Raw genomic sequence first — 25,983 nt, 5'->3', positions numbered from 1 at the left:
ATGGTGCAATAATTTCGCCAATATACTTGCTTGTTTTGTTGCATAAAGTGAAATTTGGCGAACTATTACAATTTTAGCAACCAGGAAATTGCAGAACGATTTCTGCATAGTGCACCTTTAAGTGCCAAATAAAGTAACAGGGTTGACCGTAGCAGGGTAGACAATTTTATCTAAAATCACCCATAAATCCTCTGGTGACAAGGGGACTGGATGTCACGGCTGTTTGAAAGAGCGGACCAAGATGCAGCGTTTTTCGTAGTTCCACGTTTTATTTACATCAGTGAAACCGAATGCAACAATTAACACTTTAAGTAAATACAAAACAACAAACCGTGATGCTGGAGGAACATAAACCTCACGAAGAACAATCACCCACAAACACCTGTGGCACAAACCTAACTTAAATAGGACCTCCAATTAGAGACAACGACAACCTGCTGCCTCTAATTGGAGGTCATGCCAAATAACACCAACATAGAAATACAAACCTAGAACCAAAACATAGACATACAAAAACCAGACAAACACCCCCTGTCACGCCCTGACCTAATCTACCATAGAAAATAACACTCGCTATGGTCAGGACTTGACACTGGAAGCTTGTTGTGTGCAACAGGGAGTTGCAATTGAATGAAAACTTCACAAAATAATTGAAATTGTTAATTTTTTTTAGCCTGTCTATCTGGTTGACGTGTTATGCTCGACCCGCTCAGTTTGTCATCAGAAAACACCAGCAAATGGTCACAAAGAGTAGAACCATCTGATCTGCTTTTACACTTTAATAATGCCACTTTAATAATGCTTTTTAATAATGTTTTTTAATAATGTTCTTGCATTCCTCATCTCATATGCATATACTGTATTCTATTCAGAAATGACTTTGTCAAAGCAATAAAATATCTACAGCTTTACAATGATGGTGACAACTTGGAGAAATGTTGGGTTTAAGTGGGGTAAACTCTTCCTCGAAATCACAGAGGGTGCATGGAGGGACTTTACCAAGTCTTTATTAATCTAAAAAATCTGATTGATTGAATTCGCCATGTGGTCTATATTAAAGGGCGCTTACTTTAATAAAACAGACTTTTAAAATGCTATATTGGTGCACAAGTTCTACTTTAAGTATCAAAGGGATGAAAAAGGCACTCATTTCATGGGACAACCCAAATAGCAAAAATAAAATGACAGGTCATTTGAAAAACGAAAACACTGAAGAGCGGCTCATCTTATCTTAAAAACACATATACAATATAGCTAATTGCTTTAACACAATTTCTGGCATACATTTAGAGCAGTGTGTGAAATGCAGTCAAGTACTATTCAGAGGCAGCGTTTTTGATCAGTCTCCATGGCAATCACAGTTTGATTTCTTTGTAATATGTGTGGACATTTATGTTGTCGGATAGCTGCAGAAGTAATGAAATGGCAAGGCTTGGCAGAGGCCCTTTGTGAAAGGGTGAACATTTACAAGCTAAAAAACCCCAGCTCAAATTAAGCTAAAATGGATTGTTGACAGAAAATGCTATGTCATGCAACCATTACAACTGAGGATACAACAAAAACTGTGTTTCACAATCCACATAACATGTGATCTTGCTTTGGAGTGCCACAACCAAGGGCTATATGCTTGACAGACTTGGCCAAAGTCCAATTGGAGCTGTCAGCTTTAATGGTGAGTGGTTGATCCGGGCAATAAATCATGTTACACTGGCACATGCTGAAAACCCAGTCCACAGTCCATCGATTAATTAGCCCGGAAATATTTGTACATTAGATATGGTCAGGAGGTAAGAATCGGTACTGTGCACAAAAAGTGTGGAGAAGGATAACAAAACCTTTAGGTTTCTTAAATGAACCATAACACTGGCGTTAAATCACATTTTAAAAACCACACATCCGGGCCATGTGATGGTGTGTGATGTTCTCGGGGTTGCATGTATGGTTCATGTATATGATTCAAAGTTGTTGTTGATGCTGTCGGTGTTTCCAACAATCCTTATGCATGGCTGACTGTGTTGCGCAAAGCAACTAAGGTTAGATAAACCATTTGCATCACAGTTTGCCATAGTTCACAATATTCAGAGAATATATTTTTCTACTTACTCTTTCAAAGGCTTGTATGAAGTTTCAACCTAGTCTCAGGGCAATTTGTATGATTTGGTATGTACATTTAAGCCTCCATTCAGAATGACATATTACCAGTGGTGTAAAGTACTTAAGTAAAAATACTTTAAAGTACTACTAAAGTAGTATTTTTGGGAATCTGTACTTTACTGTTTATATTTTTGACTACTTTTACTTTTACTTTACTACATTCCTTAAGAAAATATTGTACATTTTACTCCATACCTTTTCCTTGACACCCAAAAGTACTCATTACAGTTTGAATGCTTAGCAGGACAGGAAAATAGTCAAAATCACACACTTATGAACCGAACATCCATGGTCATCCCTACTGCCTCTGATCACTAAACACACATGCTTCGTTTGTAAATTATGTTTGAATGTTGGAGTGTGCCCATGGGTTTCCGTAAATTAAAAAAACAAGAAAAGGGTGCCATCTGGTTTGCTTAATATAAGGAATTTGAAATGATTTATACTTTTACTTTTGATACTTAACTATATTTTAAACCAAATACTGTTATACTTTTACTCAAGTAGAATTTTACTGGGTGACTTTTCATTTTACTTGAGACATTTTCTATTAAGGTATCTTTACTTTTACTCAAGTATGATTGTTGGGTACTTTTTCCACCACTGCATATTACATTAGGATAGGTTACATTATGAATGGTTTAGCGGTCGTACAATATCATACGAATTAGAGGGCATATAGTACCATATAGTACCATACGGGCATATAGTACCATACGTATAGTACCATATAGTACCATAGGGGCATATAGTACCATACGTCTTACCCAGTCATACAATAGCATATGAATTGGATGACTCCAGGCAGGGGTAGGCGACCCTGTTCCTGGAGTGCCGCATGTACTGCAGGATTATATTCCAACTAGGAGCCAAACGAGCTGCATAAAACACTCAAACTAGATAGTTTTATCTCCATCTCTTCATTCAAAGACTCAATCATGGACACTCTTACTGACAGTTGTGGCTGCTTCGCATGATGTATTGTTGTCTCGACCTTCTTGCATTTGTGCTGTTGTCTGTGCCCAATAATGTTTGTACCATGTTTTGTGCTGCTACCATGTTGTGCTGCTGCTATGTTGTGTCGCTACCATGTTGTCGTCATGTGGTGTTGCTACCATGCTGTGTTGTCATGTGTTGCTGCCATGCTATGTTGTTGTCTTAGGTCTCTCTTTATATAATGTTGTTGTGTCTTTCTTGTCGTGATGTGTGTTTTGTCCTATATACACTGCTCAAAAAAATAAAGGGAACACTTAAACAACACAATGTAACTCCAAGTCAATCACACTTCTGTGAAATCAAACTGTCCACTTAGGAAGCAACACTGATTGACAATAATTTTCACATGCTGTTGTGCAAATGGAATAGACAACAGGTGGAAATTATAGGCAATAAGCAAGACACCCCCAATAAAGCAGTGGTTCTGCAGGTGGGGACCACAGACCACTTCTCAGTTCCTATGCTTCCTGGCTGATGTTTTGATCTCTTTTGAATGCTGGCGGTGCTTTCACTCTAGTGGTAGCATGAGACAGAATCTACAACCCACACAAGTGGCTCAGGTAGTGCAGCTCATCCAGGATGGCACATCAATGCGATCTGTGGCAAGAAGGTTTGCTGTGTCTGTCAGCGTAGTGTCCAGAGCATGGAGGCGCTACCAGGAGACAGGCCAGTACATCAGGAGACGTGGAGGAGGCCGTAGGAGGGCAACAACCCAGCAGCAGGACCGCTACCTCCACCTTTGTGCAAGGAGGAGCAGAAGGAGCACTGCCAGAGCCCTGCAAAATGACCTCCAGCAGGCCACAAATGTGCATGTGTCTCCTCAAACGGTCAGAAACAGACTCCATGAGGGTGGTATGAGGGCCCGACATCCACAGGTGGGGGTTGTGCTTACAGCCCAACACCGTGCAGGACGTGTTGCCAGAGAACACCAAGATTGGCAAATTCGCCACTGGTGCCCTGTGCTCTTCACAGATGAAAGCAGGTTCACACTGAGCACGTGACCGACGTGACAGAGTCTGGAGACGCCGTGGAGAACGTTCTGCTGCCTGCAACATCCATCCAGCATGACCGGTTTGGCGGTGGGTCAGTCATGGTGTGGGGTGGCTTTTCTTTGGGGGGCCGCACAGCCCTCCATGTGCTCGCCAGAGGTAGCCTGACTGCCATTAGGTACCGAGATGAGATCCTCAGACCCCTTGTGAGACCATATGCTGGTGCGGTTGGCCCTGGGTTCCTCCTAATGCAAGACAATGCTAGACCTCATGTGGCTGGAGTGTGTCAGCAGTTCCTGCAAGAGGAAGGCATTGATGCTATGGACTGGCCCACCCGTTCCCCAGACCTGAATCCAATTGAGCACATCTGGGACATCATGTCTCGCTCCATCCACCAACGCCACGTTGCACCACAGACTGTCCAGGAGTTGGCGGATGCTTTAGTCCAGGTCTGGGAGGAGATCCCTCAGGAGACCATCCGCCACCTCATCAGGAGCATGCCCAGGCGTTGTAGGGAGGTCATACAGGCACGTGGAGGCCACACACACTACTGAGCCTCATTTTGACTTGTTTTAAGGACAATACATCAAAGGTGGATCAGCCTGTAGTGTGGTTTTCCACTTTAATTTTGAGTGTGACTCCAAATCCAGACCTCCATGGGTTGATAAATTGGATTTCTATTGATTATTTTTGTGTGATTTTGTTGTCAGCACATTTAACTATGTAAAGAAAAAAGTATTTAATAAGATTATTTATTTCATTCAGATCTAGGATGTGTTGTTTAAGTGTTTCCTTTATTTTTTTGAGCAGTGTATATTTTTTGAATCGCAGCTCCCGTCCCAGCAGGAAGCCTTTTGCCTTTTGGTAATTTTCTCTTAACTGACTTGCCTAGTTAAATAAAGGTTAAATAAATAAAAATTAATAAAACCAACTGAGCTAATGGATCAGTTCAGTGATTGCCTAAATTTAACACACCTGGTCTTCCAGGTTGGTTAAATCAAAAACATGAAGTGCCTGCTCCAGGAAAGATGGCGCCAACAGTTATGACAGCTCTGCTTCTAGCTCCTAAGCAACTTTTCAGTATTTAGTTTTTTTTGTGTGTTATTTCTTACATTATTATCCCAAATTTTCTGTGTGTTATTACATACGGCCGGAAAGAACTTTTGGATATCAGAGCGTTGGTAACTCACCAACATTACGACCAGGAATACGACTTTCCCGAATTGGTTCCTTTGTTCGTGCTCCCCAGGGCAATTTAACTTATTCCAGAGGCTGCTCCAAAACACCGGCAGCGGAGAAGAGGTATTTGGAGTGGACTTCTAGTCCAACTCAGGAGGTGTGGACACCATCCACCGCTTCCAAGTATATTACTCGCTAATGTTCTGTCTCTGGATAATAAAGTAGACGAGCTCAGGGCGAGGATCTCCTTCCAGAGAGACACCAGGGATTGTAACAAGTTCTACCAACACATTGCCTGTAGTACTCGCACTGGTAAAACATTGGACTACTGCTACTCAATCAGGGACAGCTGTACTTCGTTGTCGCTGATTCGGAGCCATACTTAGGTAGCCCTTTTTCCCACCTGTCCTTGTGGGTAGTTAACTTTGTTTGTGTAATACCTGATGATAATTTGCTTCAAACAGCAAGGTGTGACAAATGAAGCAGAAAGGCACAGCAATAGAAAGATCACCCCCCTAAAACTGAAGTACCTCTGGGGCTGAGACACAGCATCCAACCATGTTGATAGGCTGTTGGCCATAATATGACATCTACTGCTGGATAATATGTCTAAATTCATTGACTGCACCATTTCGCTGACAGCTTGACCAAATGTTTGATGCGGGTCCCAAACTAGCGTCATCCGTCATTGACAAGCTGAAATGTATTTAGGGACTGCATCATCGTGTTTTATTCAATTACGCACTGGAGCTCAATGAATCAGTTTTCGTAATTAGGTTAAACATGCACATGCATGAAACATGATGGTGATATCAAGGGTATTCACAGTTAGGGGTACTTTCCTATGTGTTGTAGTGCTTTAGAAAGAGGATGTATTCAAGTTAGTGTTATTAGATTAGATTTTGTAGATTGTGTTAGAATGCATGGATTTCTAAAACATTATTTGTTAAATCTACAATAGTGGCCTGCACCAGAATACCAATGAAACCTGATAATATCCCAGTCCCTATGCACAGTAGTGAAGTCTTTACACATTAATATGCACAGGCAGCTCAATAAATGTCATCTCCCAACTCATTTCTATGAATGTCAAGCACCGTGTGTTTACTTGGGTATTTTGCAATACGTCATATTTATTTGGCCGAGCGGCACTCTATCCAATCACTCCGTATTATTTCCCACCGTGGGATTTGATGGATCCCGCTATGTCCTGCTCTGTCACATCTCATACTCTGCAGTTTGCCTCTATCTCCAAGCACATGTAATATTGCCTTTTTTCCTTCCATCAATTCAGGACAAGGCCCTCCTTCAGATAGATAGTGACATTTTCTCAGCACTGTGGGGTTTATTAAAGGCCCAGTGCTATCAAAAACAAGATTTTTCTGAGTTTCATTTATATTTCCATGCTATGACGTTGTAATAAAATTGTGAAATTATGAAAGTGATGATAATGCCCTTTTAGTGTAAAAGCTGTTTGAAAAGACTGGCTGAAATTTTGGCCTGTGTTGGTGGTATGGAGTTTGGCCTGCCTGGTGACATCACCAGATGGTAAATTAGTTAATAGACCAATAAGAAATAGATTTTTAAACCTCTCTGCCAATAACAGCTAGTTTTCAGTTTTCCCCTCCCCACTCAAACCACAGTCCTAGCAAAATTCTTGCTTGACACATTGCTATTAGTTAATAGACCAATAAGAAAGAGATTTCTAAACCTCTCTGCCAATAATAGCTCGTTTTCAGTTTTCCCCTCCCCACTCAAACCACAGTCCTAGCAAAATTCTTGCTTGACACATTGCTATTTGCTAAGAAGCTATTTTTGTTTCTTTTTGAGGATTTAAATTGAAAACAATCACAGTAAGGTACTTTTTTCTTTCCCAGAAAGAAAAGTTTTATAAAGTTTTCCCCTCCCCACTCAAACCACAGTCCTAGCAAAATTCTTGCTTGACACATTGCTATTAGTTAATAGACCAATAAGAAAGAGATTTCTAAACCTCTCTGCCAATAATAGCTAGTTTTCAGTTTTCCCCTCCCCACTCAAACCACAGTCCTAGCAAAATTCTTGCTTGACACATTGCTATTTGCTAAGAAGCTATTTTTGTTTCTTTTTGAGGATTTAAATTGAAAACAATCACAGTAAGGTACTTTTTTCTTTCCCAGAAATGATTTGATGTTTAGATAAAAAAAAACTGCTGCATTGGACCTGAAAGATTTTAGAACGTCCGTTTTATTGCCTGCTTTGCATAAATAACATCACATAGGTCTAATGCCTAGTCATTGTCATTGGGATTCCTGGTGTGTGTTTTTTCATATGTAAGGCATATGATATGTTTACATTTGAATTCATTCCACCATCACGTTTTTGATGCCATTATCCCAAGGTAAATGAAATGCATATAGTGGTGAATACATTTTCATGTGAATATTGTGAATCAACATACCCATGGAGATTGAAAAAGATGACTATAGATAGGCCTAGCATTCGGAATGGAATTTATTTGAACTCTGTAACTGGCAATGCAAAATCTCCCACAACCTTATTAATTAAAACAATTGTTCAACTGACCATATGACATTCATACAATTTGATGTGAAAATATTATCCTGACACAAACAGACCTCTTTTTATGGAATGAGTTGAGAGCAATACATTCTATTGATCTGTTTGCAGCACCGGGTAAACAAATGTGCAACGTGAGAGTGTAATTTGTGCATGATTTTGTCAATTCTAAGAAAGTTATGCGAAATATTTCTTCACTGTGTCTTTAAGAGTGTTCACTGTTTTGACTACTATAGACTGGGGCTAGGGGGTGGGCTTTAGCCACGAGAGCGTGTTGGCGATAACGGGACTTGTAATTCGGTTCATTCAAGAGAGAGGATGGAATGGGAGAAGATAAATAATGAAAGTCTCTATCAAGAATTAAACTGCACATACTGTCACAGAAGTTATCTTTTTGATGAGGAAGTTGATTCTCAATACCAAGCAACCTGGACTCGGGGGTAGACAGCCTAACATCGTGGGCTAAATGTAAATCTGGACAGCGTTATGAAAAATTCCCATCAACAAACAATACGGTGACAGCGGCAGAGAAAACTAAGAAAATAGTGCATCTTCTCTCTACTCCCGACCGTATCCAGGCGCGTAAATTTGCCATCCTTCAGATATAAGAAAACACCTTAAGGAACTTATTCTTAAGAATGTATGAAGGCTTTCTGAAGCAGATGTGATGCTGCAAAATCGTAGACATTGTCTCAACGTGTGGTGCTGACTTTCCAAAGTTGTCCGAGTCGGCTTCTGTAGACTTGACAGACCTTACCCACATTTGGATAATTTTGAGTTTTTGGGGGGGGATACCTGACAAACTTTTCTTGTTTGAAGACAATTTTATCATACACCAGAGGGTAATGGAGTTTCGCCTCACGTTGGATACCCTACCGGTTATTTTTGCGCTTATTGGTTTCGTTTTTGGTAAGTTCAATGCATGATACTATTATCATATTTCTTATACTTCATGCTTAATGATTTTTCCTATAAATAAGTTATTACGTGTGATGCTTTGTTTTTTTGTGGCACTCTTGGTCCAATAGCCAAGGAAATGAATGTGTGGTTTATTTTACACACAAGGCTTCAGTGACAGACGCTCATTCAGTTTAATTCGTCTTGGTATAGGCCTAGTAAAAAAAATATTTATGAGTGATCTTGTATAAAAAGATGTACATTTGTGTATTTTGCTAAAAACTTTTAAATCAAAAAGGTTGATATGCTTGTTACCACATTATGAAGAATGTCCGTAGATGCTCATCCTTAATCCATCAATTTCTCAGCTCATCGCAGATTATTGGCTAAACCTTTAAATGAGGAAAATACGTCAGTGAGGGGAGAAATGTTTATGAAGCCACATTGACAATACCTGAGCAGTCACATTAATAAATATTCAGTGATGCCATTGGGATGGACACCACTTCAATTATGTCAACTCAGTTTGAGAGAGGAAACATGGCTGGCTTGGGGACCTTGGACCTTCAAGATCTGTATTCCTGAATATCTAAGGACAGGAGAGAGGGCCAGAATTCGAACAGTAGAATGTTGCAGTTGTGCCTAACAAAATATATAATAATACAGTATGTATTAATAACATAATTTAGAAGTTTCACTGAGTTTTGTCACAGACAATGGATTCTTCTCAAGAGAAACTCACCCTGTTGATTAATACAAATAATTTACCATAACTCGCTATCCCAATTACATGTCGTATGGCCACTTGGCAGTATTCCCGGTCGTACGCAGATGCCGTTTCTGACAGCGTGGTGTATCGGGCTCTACCCGATACTGCTGGAGCTGGCTTTTACAAGGCTGTAAACATTGACTATGAACCCAGAGCATGACAACATCTGGAAAAGCACTCCTTCAATGATTCCAGATGCTCCTATGGATCTACAAGGCTAAATTGAACGCACACTCAGTCACAGCTTTGCCAAATCTTCATAATTCAATGTCCCCATAACCTCAAATTGAATCAATGTCATTTTAGCCATCAAAAAAGACCAGTTTTTCTTCTCTAAGTCCAAATATCCTACGTGTCCATGTGTCGATGCAAGCTGTTTTCCACTGTACATGTCACCATTCGAAAAAAAGTCACCACCAACCATTCTCACTATGCGCTGAAGGTCCCTCCAGCTATCTCCCATCACCTTTCCACACCTGATAAAAGCCTTCAACAGGGGGCCAGGGTCAAGTTTCTATCCCTGGCTTCAGTTTGTCAGTAAGGTGACCCTCAGTCAACCCAGTCGCTAGTTTGTCAACCCTATTGCCAGTCTCCTGAATGACTGAATGGGAGAGGGCCATGCATTTGCTCAGCTCCTTTTGAAATCACTGGGAAATTGCAGCAGAACAGCTGTCAGTTTTCTCATGACTATCCCCAAACAGGCCTTTAACGAGGCCAAAAAGACGGGATCTAACCTTTTGACTTCGATCTTAATTACAGTACACACACGTCTCAGACAAGATCTCGGTGGAGAATAGCCTATAACCAATAGCTAAGCTTTTATAGTTTTAAAGTCATTAATAGGTGCTTGAGGATGATTTGTGTTTACATTTCACTGCTCATTTAAAACATTTGGAGCCGTTGTTGACAAACGATAGCGGAAAGCAAAGAAAGCATTATGAAAACTGCATAACTACAGTGCTGTTATTGCGAAATGCGAAGAGACATACATGTACATCTAATTGCTACATTTGTGTCTGGGTTACACCAGCCTCTGACATGTCCCTTAATTCACCCATAGTATCTATGCATCTCTGTGTCATCTCCACTACTCAGTGAGCCATTACCTAAACGGTGATGTGAAGGTCGAAGACTGTTGATGGGTAACAGGGATGAAGGCTCTTCCTGTTTGTCTGTTGTAAACACTGTCTGAGACATGTGACTGCAACCAGTGCAGTAAACATATAGTAGACAGCCACATCCCCAAGTGAGGGAACCAGACATCTTAATCATCTTGGTTCTGGTCTAAAATTATCACTTTGACAGGATCTAGCAAGATCTACGGTCAGCGAGACACCCAAGTCAGACAGACAGATAAAGACAGAGGGAGAGAGTTAGGCAAGACACAGTCAGAACCCTCTGTTGCCTCTTAGATGCGCGCACACACACACACAAACACACAAACAATCAGTCCCCCTCATCGCTCCTCTTTTCATCTGTTATCAAGCAGATCAATCAAGCTGCCAATAACTTGGGAGGTGTTGGCATGAGCTGTTGAGTTGATCCATCTTCCATAGTGTGACTCAGCTAACCAGGCATAAATACATGGTCAAACCCTCATTCACTCTAACTATTAAAAGAATAATGATGTTCCTCAGTTTGCTCAATGTCATCAGCCAAGGTCAATTATCATAAGCTCACACTAAAATACCCATCAACAGGCAGAAATAGTCAATTGAAGTTCAGTTAAGTCTATTTGAACAAAACATTGTTATTCCAAGGGCTAAAATGAGTCACCCTGACCTCTTTGCCACTACCAGACAGGGCTGAGGTATTTCTAGTTCACCCAGGCATCAAAAGAAACCAACCAAACCACAGGGGGACTCTATTTAGCAGTGGCTGCTGACAGCACCTCTCTCCAGACCTCAAAGAGCTCCACCGCAGCTGTCCGAGGTGAAAACGAGCCACAGGGGCCTCAACAATACCAGTGTGGCATCAATCTGACGGGCCCCTGGGCCAGGGCCCCAAGTTTCAGACAGCTTAATGGCCGAGGGCATTAGTTCCAGTGGTCCAGTGGTTATGGGGACATTGTGGGGATGGTGAAGATGAAAGGTTGTGGGGACGCTGAGCCCCTAGCGCTGGTCACACACTGAAATAGACAGAGAGAGAGAAAGAGTGTAAGAGAGAGGGAAGGACAATGTATAAGCTGCTGCTGACTGTTACAGTGAGCTTTCTGTTTCTCAGGATTTCTTTTTGTTTTGCCATAGAAATATAATGCATGGAATGGATTTCTTATGTGGCTGTGGCATAGAAATACAATTCATAGAACAAATTATTCGTCCTGTCACTGTCGACTGAAGCCATCAACAATATTTTCTGTATACTTTGTTGAACTTCTACTACTTGAGGACTATGCAGAACACGTGATGTGGGCTGAGAAAGAAGACATTTTGAACACTGCATGTCCCACCCCCCACATTTTGTCTGCAGACGCTTTCAAATTGTTTTCAATTTCAGAGATATCGGTTGAAATGATTGAATTACAAATTAATTAAAGCAATTGCTGTGACCCCCTGTTCTGTGTTTATTAATACACATTCATTTATTTAAAGCCTCCTCCAGTTTAGCCAAATGAAACAAGGTGAAAACACACTGGGTTCAGCCATTTTCCCTCTGAAATGTTCGTCACCTGTTGTGACACAAGGATCTGTTGGATCTTTAGGGTATAAAGGCATCTAATTCCAGTTGTGGAATAAGAAAGGTACAAAGAATGTACATTGGAAAATGAGAACGCAATTGTGCATATCCACCCAGACATGTGCATACAAACACAGAAAATAACAGATAATTTGCAGTCCTCCTGTAACCCATAACTGTCCATTCACCTACCCATCTGTCTGCTTACCTACCTACACTCTTAGAGAAAAAGGTGTTATTTAGAACTTAAACGGTTTCTTTGGCTGTTCCCATAGGATAACCATTTGAAGAACCCTTTTTGCTTCCAGTTAGAACCCTTTTGGGTTCCATGTAGAACCCTTTCCCACAGAGGGTTCTACATGGAACCCAAAAGGGTTCTACCTGGAACCAAAAATGGTTCTTATATGGGGACAGCCGGAAAACCATTTTGGAAACTTTTTTTCTAAGTGTACATGTTTCAAGTGTCTGTTTAACAAGAGAGCTGTAGGTAAAACAGACAATCACTTTTCCTTTGTTTACTCACAAAAAAAGGACCTGTCTGTCTGTAACATATCTAGAACTTATACCACATGCTCACACAACCAACACAACTCTTCCACATAGGACTTTCCTGTTTCCTTGTTGCCCCCTAGCATGGGGAACATGCATAATGCACTGTCTACTACAGCATGTACTACCACCAAGTGTTTTGAAAATTCCCTTTTGTAATAAATGGAGTGTGTGTGTGTGTGTGTGTGTGTGTGTGTGTGTGTGTGTGTGTGAGAGAGAGAGAGAGCATATGTGAGACGCAAGGGGCGTGACCTGTGAGGCCGAGCGGCGCTGTGGTGATAAAGACAGCGTGGGCACTGGAGCACAGCGGAAGAGCTGTCCTACTCCACTCAGACATCATATTCACACAGCCACCCCACTGCCCTGCCCTGCCCAGACCTCACAAGACCCTGTGTCTGTTTGTCTGTCAGGGAGTCACACAGAGAGGCAGCATGTCTAGGGCAGTCAAATGGCAGACAGTGTCTCTGTTTTTTTGTTTGTTTGTTTGGTGTAAATGTGTCTGTGAATGCACTACGCTGTATGTGTTTGTCCATGAGAGAGAGTGTGTGTGTACACCATTCGTGTGGTATTGTGTTTTCGTATTAAATCAATACTTTGTGTGTGTGTGTGTGTGTGTGGTGAACCACTTCAGCCCAGTATCATTGTCTGCAGCTGTATTTGGATGGTTCCCCGCTGAGTAAACTAGTGGGCTTACTTGGTCGCCTCTGAAGGGCACATCAAACAGCAGTGGCCCGCTGCCATGTGAACACTCCCATCAGGAGCTCTCAGTCTAATGACTCTGAACACACACACACACACACACACACACACACACACACACACACACACACACACACACATTCCTCACCTTAGCTTCTCATGCTGCCACTCTCCCGTCCTTCACTACTACTACTACTACTACTACTACTACTACTACTGCTATTTGGAAATAGACTCCCAGCCAGTCTTATTTGCCAAAACCAATCGCCCATAGTAGTGGTAGTACCCATTATATAGCATCCGCAGCATATTATTCAGTGGACAGTTATAATTGCTCAGCAGTTTCTGGTCAAGGTCAGATGAGTATGGCACAAATAGAAAATGAATTATCTAAATGTTCAGTTGCCTTGTTTATACAAACAATGTGTATCCCCCCACGCCATACAATCTGGCATATGGTAAAGAGGAATTGGGGATATAATGGAGTTATCAATTTGTTCTCTCTCCACCAGTAGCCTGTATTTCCCTCCACTGAAGTATTTCAAGTGTCTGCCTGACAACAGACTTGGTTTTTGTAAGATGCAGCAGTAGGTAAAACAGACGATCTTATCTGCTAAAAAAGTGTCTCTTCGGCGAAGGACGTGTCTGTCTGTAATGCAGATTTGAAGCAGCGCAGGTAGGGGATCCACAAAAGTGCAGCCACTTTTCAAATTGTCTGTCAACATCCAAAATGAGATGCGTAATAAAAATGTGCGCCCTCCAACACCTGTAAGTTTAGCTGTCACCTGAAGCATCTGGCAGGGATCCCACAAATTGGCAGGGGGATCATTTAGACTTTGCAGACTTGAGCACTTCGAAGGTTCAGCAAGGCTATTGTTTGATCATTCATAATTTACTGTCCTCGGTTTCTCAAGGTGACTGGTTTCCTGTCAGAGTAGGAGAAAGTTTCGCAGGTGCTGTCATCGATTCCTTGACTTTGGCATCCATCATTAGGAAATGTTCCTGTCAGATTAGTCTCAAATAGGCAATATTGTGATAAGTAGTGAGAAGTAGTTACAGACGAGAAGGGAAGAAGAGCTTTCTCCACAAAGAATTCCTCCCCTTGCTGTTTGCGCCATTTCCTGTTGTGTCCATCCTCTACAGTGGCTTCCGAAAATATTCACCCCCTTGGCATTTTTCCTATTTTGTTGCCTTACAACCTGGAATTAAAATGGATTTTTGGGGGTTTGTATCATTTGATTTACACCACATGCCTACCACTTTGAAGATGCAAAATATTTTTTTATTGTGAAACAAACAAGTGATAAGACAAAAAAACGGAAAACTTGAGCGTGCAACTATTCACCCCCCCAAAGTCAATACTTTGTAGAGCCACCTTCTGCAGCAATTGCAGTTGCAAGTCTCTTGGGGTATGACTCTATAAGCTTGGCACATCTAGCCACTGGGATTTTTGCCCATTCTTCAAGGAAAAACTGCTCAAGCTCCTTCAAGTTGGATGGGTTCCGCTGGTGTACAGCAATCTTTAAGTCATACCACAGATTCTCAATTGGATTGAGGTCTGGGCTTTGACCAAGCCATTCCAAGCCATTTAAATGTTTCCCCTTAAACCACTCGAGTGTTGCTTTAACAGTCATTGTCATTGTCCTGCTGGAAGGTGAATCTCCATCCCAGTCTGAAATCTCTAAAACAGGTTTCCCTCAAAAATGTCCATGTATTTTGCGCCATCCATCATTCCTTAAATTCTGACCAGTTTCCCAGTCCCTGCCGATGAAAAACATCCCCACAGCATGATGCTGCCACCACCATGCTTCACTGTGGGGATGGTGTTCTCGGGGTGATTAGAGGTGTTGGGTTTGCGCCAGATATAGCATTTTCCTTGATGGCCAAAAAGCTACATTTTAGTCTCATCTGACCAGAGTACCTTCTTCCATAGGTTTAGGGAGTCTCCCACATGCCTTTTGGCGAACACCAAACGTGTTTGCTTATTTTCTTCTTTAAGCAATGGCTTTTTTCTGGCCACTCTTCCATAAAGCCCAGCTCTGTGGAGTGTACGGCTTAAAGTTCCTATGGACAGCTACTCCAATCTCCGCTGTGGAGCTTTGCAGCTCCATCCGGGTTATCTTTGGTGTCTTTGTTGCCTATCTGTGGGTTTTGGTGGATGGCACTCTCGTTGTGTTGCCATATTCTTTCCATTTTTTAATAATGGATGTAATGGTGCTCCGTGGGATGTTCAAAGTTTCTGATATTTTTTTATAACCCAACCCTGATCTGTACTTCTCCACAACTTTTTCCCTGACCTGTTTGGAGAGCTTCTGTGTTTTCATGGTGCCGCTTACTTGGTGGTGCCCCTTGCAGACTCTGGGGCCTTTCAGAACAGGTGTATATTTTAACATTTTTAGTCATTTAGCAGACGCTCTTATCCAGAGCGACTTACAGTAGTGAATGCATACATTTCATACAATTTCATACATTTTTTTAATTTTTTTTCTGTGCTGGCCCCCCGTGGGAATCGAACCCACAACCCTGGCGTTGCAAACACCATGCTCTACCAACTGAGCTACAGGGAAGGCTGTAGTATATATACTGATATCATGTGACAGATCATGTGACACTTAAATAAAGTCCACCTGTGTGCAATCTAACTAATTATGTCACTTCTGAAGATAATTTGTTGCACCAGATCTTATTTAGGGGCTTCATAGCAAAGTGGGTGAATGCATATGCAAATCAAATCAAAGTTTATTTGTCACGTCGGCTGAATATAACAGGTGTTGACCTTACAGTGAAACGCTTACTTACAGGCTTAACCAATAGTGCAATAAAGGTATTAGGTGAACAATAGGTAGGTAAAGAAATAAAACGACAGTAAAAGGACAGGCTATATACAGTAGCGAGGCTATAAAAGTAGCGAGGCTACATACAGACACCGGTAAGTCAAGCTGATTGAGGTAGTATGTGCATGTAGATATGGTTAAAGTGATTATGCATATATGATGAACAGAAAGTAGCAGTAGTGTAAAAGAGGGGTTGGCAGGTGGTGGGTGGGACACAATGCAGATAGCCCGGTTAGCCAATGTGCGGGAGCACTGGTTGGTCGGCCCAGTTGAGGTAGTATGTACATGAATGTATAGTTAAAGTGACTATGCATATATGATAAACAGAGAGTAGCAGCAGCGTAAAAAGAGGGGTTGCACGCATCACTTTTCCCTGGGTTTTTTTTTTGTTTAATTTTTTAAATTTCACTTCACCAATTTGGACTATTTTGTGTATGTCCATTACATGAAATCCAAATAAAAATCTATTTCAATTACAGGTTGTAATGCAACAAAATAGGAAAAACGCCAAGGAGGATGAATACTTTTGCAGGCACTGTGTCAGTCAAACTAGGACACATTCCTTATAAAACAGTATTGCCAGTTTAGAAGAAACTCTAAGGAAGAAATCTCTTAAGGTGAATTTAGAGTGAGTTTAAAACTAGCTATGTTGTATACTTTGCCTTGTTGTTCCCTTCGCTCTTATATTTTTTAGACAGGCGCTAAGCATCCAAAGTACAAAGAGATCAAGGCTAGGCCTCTGACTGAGCATAGGGATGTTAGCCTGCCTTGAACTGCTGTGGATAGCAGAAAAGACTTAAAGAATGCCTGAGTGGGGTAGGAACTAGCTTTGTAGCCAGACATTTGATATCCCTCCCACCAACCCCCTACTACACCATTCAATATCTGCCCTGATAATATCCAAGAAGTTTTTCACATTGGGCCCATTTTGTCTTCTGTGGTGATATGTAGGGTCTGTGGGTCAGACAGGATATGAGTTAGGGCCAGTTGGTGTGTGCACAGCTGTATGTGTGTGTCTTCATGTCCAGTGTGGTCTTTAACCCAGAAGAATGCAGAGACTGCTTGTTGCAACTGTGTGGGACAGGAAGCTGATGTCAGCTCTCCTAGCTGAGGTGGTGGTGGGCTGGTCTCGGTGGAACCCCCAAACCAGGGTTACACTCTGGGATGCAGTCTCACGATACTGCCAAGCGGGGACTCCACTGTTGCACTCACAGTTTATTAGCATTATCCCTTTTACTCCCCTGCCTCCACGCTCAGTAAAAATAGCTTTCATGCAAAGTGACAAGCCCTGGAAAGCTCAGCACATGCAGTGTCAGTATCTCACTTCTGATTCCGCTCTCATTCTCCCCCTCCTCTCCCTTTCTCTCACATGCACTTGACAGTGTTAGTACTTACAACACTGACAGTAGTAGTAGTCTAGCAATTGTCTGGCTGGTTGGTGAAAGTGCTGAGTTGCTCATGTTCTATCAAGCCTCTCCCCAAAGTCCTGTTTGGAAAATCAATAGTTATTGCTGGAAGCTACCAAAACCAAGCAGACAGCGGTTAGAGGATTTTTGATTGGCTTGAGAGTGCAGGGCTGCTGTATTTTGAGTTCACGCTTTTAAACACTTTTGAGTGTTTGCTTGTGTAACAGGGTTGGTTATGTTTTCACCTGCTGCTGCAGTAGTATGTATTCAATGTTTATTTATTTCTATTGGTTGGTTCAAGTCAGATGTCAATAAGGTGTTATGTCATTGGCTACGCTTGCAGATAGGGGGAGATCTGCAGTGCCAAGTGGAAACCTAACCAACCCTGTTACGTTCTCCCCTGCTGAATTCCACTTGCACACTGCAAGCATAGCCAATGACAAAACACCTTATTGACATCTGACTTGAACCAACCAATAGTAATATATAAACATTGAAAACCAAATTCTGCAGTAGCACGTGGAAACATAACCAACCCAGTTACACTTGTTTGCTGTTGTCTTAGTCTAGAGTAAGGAGCACTTGAAAAAAATAAGAGTTGCGATGCTAATTGCTTCTGTGATGCACACTCTTTAGATAAAATGTTGCTTGTACATCAGTGTCAAGTAGGCTATACGTTCACCATGATATTGACATTTCTAACTGAAATGGCAAGACAAATGGGGTATACAGTGGCGGATTTAGGAATAGGCGACATGGGCAGCCACCCAGGGCGGCACGGGATGCCCGCACAAAAAAAAATCGTAAGGGTGAATTTGCGCGATCGGTTTTCTATCGCTCATTTGCATGTCACGTCAATGATATCATGTCACCCTGTGGGACTGTGGGTCAATTAACCTTGTCAGAGTGGGCGCCCTGATTCTAGTTTGTGAGCTAGGCAGGCTACTGCCTGGGAAGGTCTCCCACTCAGAAGTACGAGATGGGGAGGGGGGTGGGGGTAGGTTGACCTCAGGTCTCCCCACTGGTAGCCCGAGGTAGGGGGAGCAGGGGACTCTATCATATAGCACACCTCTAACTTTGTACAGTACAAATACAATTAGTAAAATCAGTCACTACGAAATGCTACCAAATAAACCACAATTCATTCATAATACTGTGAATATATAGCTTCACAGACATATTGTTGCATTTTTTTCTGGTTTGTGTGAAATCGTTAAGAATAATATAAAACCAGTCTGCACACCACCAAGGTGAATTGGTTTAGTCTTGACTCTTGGTTGACAGTGTTGGGGGATGGGTAATGTATTGATGCTCGAGTGCCAAATCAACACAAATTCGTTTCTATTTGTCTTTGTTACTTCTTTTTGATATTTATGAGTCTTATTTTTGTATATATTTTTTTATTTATAAAGTTTTAAATGTTATGATTATTTCTTTGTGTTGTTCCAAATGTCTGAATAAAAATGACAGTTTGTGCAGAATTTTTGGAGGGGGGGGGGCTGAAGGGGAGGTTCGGCCAGGCAGCCATTCAAGCTAGAACCGCCACTGGGGGTATACATTTTGGGTGAGAAATTTGAAATGTAGAACATTTGAAGGTAAACATTAAAATATCCATGTATAAAGACTGTTGACCCCCAGAGCGAGTTCTTTACTTTGAAGTAAATCAAAGTTTAATGGACTTCAAGCCTCTCAACCATGTTGGTGGAGAAACTACACTTTCAGAGTACGAAAATGACACTAAACTTTCTTTTCCAGTTGGCGGAGGGAAAGCCCCTCTCTCCATGGCAAGGTGTCTCATTTTTCAGCCCAGAAAACATGTAAGCTGCTTTAGCCACTGAACCTCCCTCCCCTGGAAGGTGTAACTCTGTAAGTCAGCACCATCTTTCGGAGTTGACGTTTGTGGAAGTTTGGTCACTTTTCCTAAGCCATCCTTAGTCCCCTCTCAAAGACAGAGAGAGGGAGAAGGCAGACGAAACCCCCAGAGCAGTTGACCCTGCTCTATTTAGTCCCTTGCATCCAACAGAAGCTCAATTATGAAGGCTATGGCTTTACGGCCCAATGTTTCTATTCTCATGCAAGTGCCTCTTTTTGTTATCCCCAACCTCAAAGAGTAGGTGGTTGGGGAGAAAACACTCACTCCCCGCCCAACTCCCACTCCCAATTTAACTTCAGGAAATGAATGCCATTTACAAATCAATTCCCAGGCTTAGACGAAAGAGAAGAGGAGGAGGAGGGAGAGGGGGGCTGCTGTAAAACATCAAAATTCAGTTTAGAGGGAGGGGAGGGCAGTCTGGTAAAAAATAATTGCAGATGAGGAAGAAATAAGAAAGTTTTCCCTTTCTCTTTCCCCTCATGCCTCTCCTCTTGTCCTACTCCCTCCGGTCGATAACCTTTTTTTAACCCTATATGGACAGGGCTAAATTGAAATGTTTCTTACAGAAGAAATATGAAACGCATAACCATGGTAGCAATTGAAAGGGAACAGTTTGGAGATGATCTGAAAATTGTTAGACCAAAGGTAAGTACACAACAGTTCACCTGACACAAGACTGAATCCAAACATTACACTGTTCATTTTATGTGAATTTGACATTTACTGTACTCTTTGCTGCATTTCTTGATAATGAAATCTGAAAATACTCTGAATACATTCAGTCACATGATAAGGCTATTTCTGGAAACACGGGGTAGGTGCAACATAAGACAAAACAAATGAAACGGTTTGAGTGAGAGGACTAAATGGTGTCCCCAAGAGGTCACAAACCTCTCTAAAGTGTGGACAGTCCCTAAGCAATTTCAATGGACTTGTATGACACAAAGAAGAGTCTTCAACTATAAGGTACTTTTTTTGAGCTCTCCTAGCTGTGCGGTTGAGGAACTACAGCAAGTACACTTGTAGTTGTTTCGTTTGGAACACAACCCTGCATCGCCCGCCATCAGACATTTACTGGTGTTGTTTACGCAATCCAAAAACGGTCCATTATTAATCACAATCTGGGTCAGGTTGGCATGATTTGAAGGCTTGTTCTATTGCCAACATGACTAGCTTCAGTTATAAAATATTAACTTACAGTGTTAGGCTTTCACATGGGAATTCAGAGAAACAGATTGTAATTTTGGTGCGCATAGAAAGGAGTCACGAGTGCATTCAGGTGGGTGTGCCGTGGCAAATTCTCTTCACATTAAACAAACAGGCTCACTCTGTTCAGAACAACCCAGGGTATGATGACATGTCATCTTGAAACTGTACATCAAACGTAGTGATCGTAAACGTTGACACTGTATATGAAATTTGTTTTATGATTTGGAGATATAAAGTGCACATTTGGACTCACTGATGTTTGGCTTTCTTGTATGGCATCTTTCAAAATACATCCAGTCATCTTAATTTACAGCATTTCCCTCACTCAGACAACAATTACCGGGAGGGATGGGGGCAACTTCTTGTCACACACCGTGCTCAAGTTCATAAGGGCTCTCAGTCAAAACCCACAGAGCTCTGTGAAGCGCAGAGCCAGAGCTCTGACGTCATATATAGAATGTTACTGTACAGCCACTATGTTCCAATTTAGATGCTTATTAGTGACCAAATCTGCAATTTGAACCCATATACATGTACAAGTATAAAGAGCTAAGCTCTCAGAAAGCACTCACATCTATAGTAGCTGCTGCACTGGAATTCCTGTGTGAAAGACTCCTTCCAGCTGTGGACACTTAAAGTCAGAATTTTTATTCAAGGGAGTTGCATGGAAAGCAGGGGGTTAGCTTAGTTGAGTTTTCAAATGGATTAATCTTCTCTTTTTAGCCCCACAGGGTGTTAAGGATTTGAGGTGCTGTGTTCCGATAGGTATCCCAAGCCTGATTTATTCTCAAGTTCCTCCGGTAGAATTTTAAGGCATTTTTCACGGTTGACTCCGACTGAGCTAAGATGTCGTCAGTGTTTTGTGCTCAGGTTTGCCTGGCAGGGAGACAAAAACAGAGTCTTCTCACATACTTTACAGTACCTCATGTCATAACCGCCATATAAGATTACTTTGGAGGTGTGAGGGGTGGTTAGCAAACAAACTAGTTTGGGGGGGGGTTAGGAAGTTAGCTGTATCAATTAGTCTTCTGTACATTGGTGATCGAAGGGTGTTGATCTCAAGGCTTTCGCATGCTTGAATGAAGAAGGCAATTATTAAATGGCCAAACCTGTTGTCATGGAGATTTAAAAAGGAACTTTTTTCCAAAGTCAAACCATGATAGAATTGTTTTGCTGCTAAAGTGAACGTGTGGGGAAAAAATTGTCTTTAGAAAAGTTAGTGGTCATACGCACATCATTAAAAAAACGTACAGTAGGAGCTGGGCTAATAAAGGACACATGAAAAAGAATAGAGGCCCGCACACTGTATATGCTCCCAATTTAGCACCTTTAAAGGACAATGTTTCGATCCAACATGGATCTTTGTCAACTCAAACGGCCACATCCACATCCACATCCCAAAATATATACACAGAATACACCTCACATGACCATTACGCACGTGACGCATGGTGGCTGTGGAAACAATTCAAAACAGTGTGATACAAAAGGCAACTTTGCACACAGTCAATAGTCATAAATCATAGAGGTACATATGGTTATAAGGATTATATACATACAAATTGGGCTGAGTAAAAACATAGATAACAGTAAAAAATATTTATTATGGTGTTATAGGCCTATAGTGTTTGGCCATATTTGAATGACATGACTTCTTTGAGTTGACTCCTTAGAATACATCAAGACAAGGTTGAATATGATCTTTGTGCCATTTGTGGGAAGTTGCGCTAAATTGCTAGCCTCTCTTTTATATCTCGAACAACGTTAGCCCTGTGACCTTACATGCAAATTACTTTTCCCTCTAGGCCCATCTTTCATCAGAATGTCGGTCAAGTGAGTACTTAAGTGATTTGGGGAGTTGGGTGATGTGCAGATTAAGTTTTCTTCCCCAGAGAAGTAGATCAATCTGCTTAGCTGCTAAAAGCTCACTCGGAGAGACATGGTGAAATACATAGTGGAGGGAGTTGGCAGGGAGATGGAATCCACTCTGGATGCTGGCACACTCTCTTGTTTCAGACGACAAGGTCAGACCAACCCACTTGTTAACCTGAAGATGAGGAAAGCGCGACGCCTCAGCAGTTTTTCATTCTCCATTATAGAATGACATTTGAAATCTGATCAAGACTATGTTGCCTCCCTCTCTCCCACTCTCCCATGCAAGACAATGCAACAGTATTCTCTTAGGCTTAGAACAACTCCCCAGCTAAAAGAGGTCTAAGTCTAAGAGATTTGGGATGAAGTCATGCTGTTTCAGACTCTGCCCAGCATTAGCTAAGATTCCCATTAAGTTCTAGTTTGGATGATAACATTTCAAAAACATTCAGAGAATATTTAATTGCATTTGAGGACTGTGTTGTAGGGGATATAGAGACACACAGCATATTTTCATTCATATGACATTTTAACAGCATTTAATCATACAAACGCAATCATCTTTTTTTTTACACTTCATAAGTTGACAATTTGCACATCTGGGGTTTGAACCTGCAATATTTGGTTCTCTGTGCCACCAGGGAAGCTCTCTTTGTCTTTTTTCAGTAGCCATGGCAGTATGACCAATCAGAAATATGTTCTTGAATTTTTCTGAGCACCTCCATTCATTGAATGAATGTCATCACAACTGAGCATTTTTTGTGTTTTGGGAAACTAGCTCTTGTAATGTACCCACACTGTTCCCACAACCTAATTACATGTTCTGTGAACCTTTAACGAACTCGGAAAGGCTGTTCTGGGAATGTTCTTGCAACATCAGGCAGATGTTTTTTTGCACCCTAAGAGAAACATTGTAGCATCATCCGCACAACTGGACAGTTTTTGTGTTTTGACAACATATCTTTTCTGATGTCCCCACAATATTCTCACCAGACTGTTCCCACAACCTAATGAAACATTCTGGGAACCTTTAAAGAACAGATGAAATGTGTTCTAGGAACGTTCTTGCAACATCAGGCGAATGTGTTATACAAGCATTCTGTAATCATCACCGCGACTGAACAGTTTGTGATATGAGAACATTTGCCCCGGCCTAACAAATGTTCTCGGAACCTTTACATAACCGATTTTGGTTTGCTGGGTGTGCATTAGCACACTCTCACTCTAATAACATTGACACAGTCCTGATGTTTTGGGCTCATCCTGATGCTGATCGTGCTCCATTGGGGTCATTTTGCGCTTAGCTTAGCATTTGTCCCTGTCATTTTAAGGCTGACTCGACGAGCATGTAAGACTCAAATTGAATTTCATCCTTTGCTTCTAATCAGTCACCATAGCTTGCTGTGGATTCTTAGTGGGCATGACCATATTGTATAGCATCTACTCATGAGGCTATTTGTATATTTTTTTTGAGGGTTTGCAGCAACCATAGTGTGATATCAGAGCAGACTTTGGAATGATTTGATAAACATCTGTTCCTTTAAACACTCAAAGACCACTCCATCACGGTTGACATCTCCACAGTGTCACCCTCCCAGAGTGCAAAGAACCTTGGTGTGACCCTGGACAACACCCTGTCGTTCTCTGCTAACATCAAAGCAGTGACTCACTCCTGCAGGTCCATGCTCTACAACATCCGTAGAGTACGACCCTACTTCACACAGGAAGTGTCTGGAGTACCGCTCCTCGCTGTTGGCTGCGCTCCCCGCTTGTGCCATCAAGCCCATGCAACTTATCCAGAAAGCAGCACCCCGCCTGGTTTTCAACCTTCCCAAGTTCTCCCATGTCACCCCGCTCCTCAACACACTCCACTGGCTTCCAGTCGAAGCTCGCATCCACTACAAGACCATGGTGCTTACCTACGGAACAGCAAGAGGAACTGCCCCTCCCTACCTTCAGGCTATGCTCAAACATTACACCCCAACCCGAGACCTCAGGTCTCTTGACCCTCCCACCCCTACGGGAGGGCAGCTTCCGCTCAGCCCAGTCCAAGCTCTTCTCTGTCCTGGCACCCCAATGGTGGAACCAGTTTCCCACTGAAACTAGGACAGCAGAGTCCCTGCCCATCTTCCAAAAACATCTGAAACCCTACCTCTTCAAAACAGTATCTTAAATAATCCTCCTCCTCACCTTTAAAAAAAAAACTTAACCAGCACTTGCACTTTACCATCCCCACCTCACCCCTTCTAGCTCTGACTCTACTGACAGATAGGTTATTGAGGACAAATGTACTTTCTATGCCTGTGATATGTGGTTGTCCCACCTAGCTATCTTAAGATGAATGCACTAATTGTAAATTGCTCTGGATAAGAGCGTCTGCTAAATGACTAAAATGTAAATAAAATAATCCTTGTATCCGCTAAAGACAAAACTGCTCATCACTGTCTTACAGTACATTCAATTCCCAAATGCTTCGGCTCAGGTTCATTTAGGATACCCAGTAATAATAGACATATGTGTGACTTTGGAGAAGAGACATTACAGTGTTAACGCAACACAACCACACTCTTGTGTCTTGAGTTGCCCCCTATTTACATGTTCAGGTTTGTGTAATTTGGACTGGCATTCACAGCTTTTTTACAGACACTGTCATTCCTATCTATAAAAGGCTGAGAAGCTCAGCTCCATGGTTTCATGAGCTCACATTAAGCTTTGAAGCCGATGCTCTCTTTTCCATGTAAACCACAGCCAGATGGTAATAAGTCCATAGAAAGCCTAGGTATGTCAGTTACTCTCTCTCCGGACAGTCAAGTATAGGCCTACTTTCTGATTGTCTACTGTCCTCTCCCAATTTTTCAAGTTGTAAGTGGAGAAGTCATACAATGTTGAGGTCACCTTGCCATTTGAACACCTCTCTTTAATAAAATTGTACTTCATCTCTTGGCCTTTAGAAGTTTGCATTTCTGAACATTTGCCTAATATTTTAATATTTTTCCCATTTCTAGTAATGCAAACCCAAGCATGACATTTACCTCAGTCTCAGGCAATGGTATCTTCTCTTTTAAAAACCTTTGCATAACATCTACAGTTGAAGTCGGAAGTTTACATACACTTAGGTTGGAGTCATTAAAACTTGGTTTTCAACAACTCCACAAATGTATTTTTAAGAAACTATAGTTTTGGCAAGTCGGTTAGGACATCTACTTTGTGCATGACACAAGTAATTCTTCCAACAATTGTTTACAGACAGATTATTTCACTTATAATTCACTATCACAATTCCAGTGGGTCAGAAGTTTACATACACTAAGTTGACTGTGCCTTT

At 41.7% G+C, this 25,983-nt stretch overlaps 1 protein-coding gene across 4 annotated transcripts in view; it reads left to right on the top strand.

The window, feature by feature from the left end:
• Window positions 1-25,983, top strand: part of LOC106567652 (roundabout homolog 3) — a 300,880-nt gene that overhangs the window by 158,406 nt on the left and 116,491 nt on the right. The window contains exon 1 of one of the 4 annotated variants that reach the window (XM_014137194.2): window positions 8,136-8,783. The exons of the other annotated variants lie outside the window; for them this stretch is intronic. Within the exon in view, the coding sequence (XP_013992669.1) occupies window positions 8,720-8,783 (64 nt within the window). The 5' untranslated portion in view covers window positions 8,136-8,719. Of the gene's footprint in view, window positions 1-8,135; window positions 8,784-25,983 lie in introns of those variants that run through there. 4 annotated transcript variants of the gene reach the window in all.

This window comes from Salmo salar, chromosome ssa13 (assembly GCF_905237065.1).
Source record: "Salmo salar chromosome ssa13, Ssal_v3.1, whole genome shotgun sequence".
Lineage (NCBI taxonomy): Eukaryota > Metazoa > Chordata > Actinopteri > Salmoniformes > Salmonidae > Salmo > Salmo salar.
Note: the sequence above shows the minus strand (reverse complement) of the source record. Positions and strands in the feature narration are given on the sequence as shown.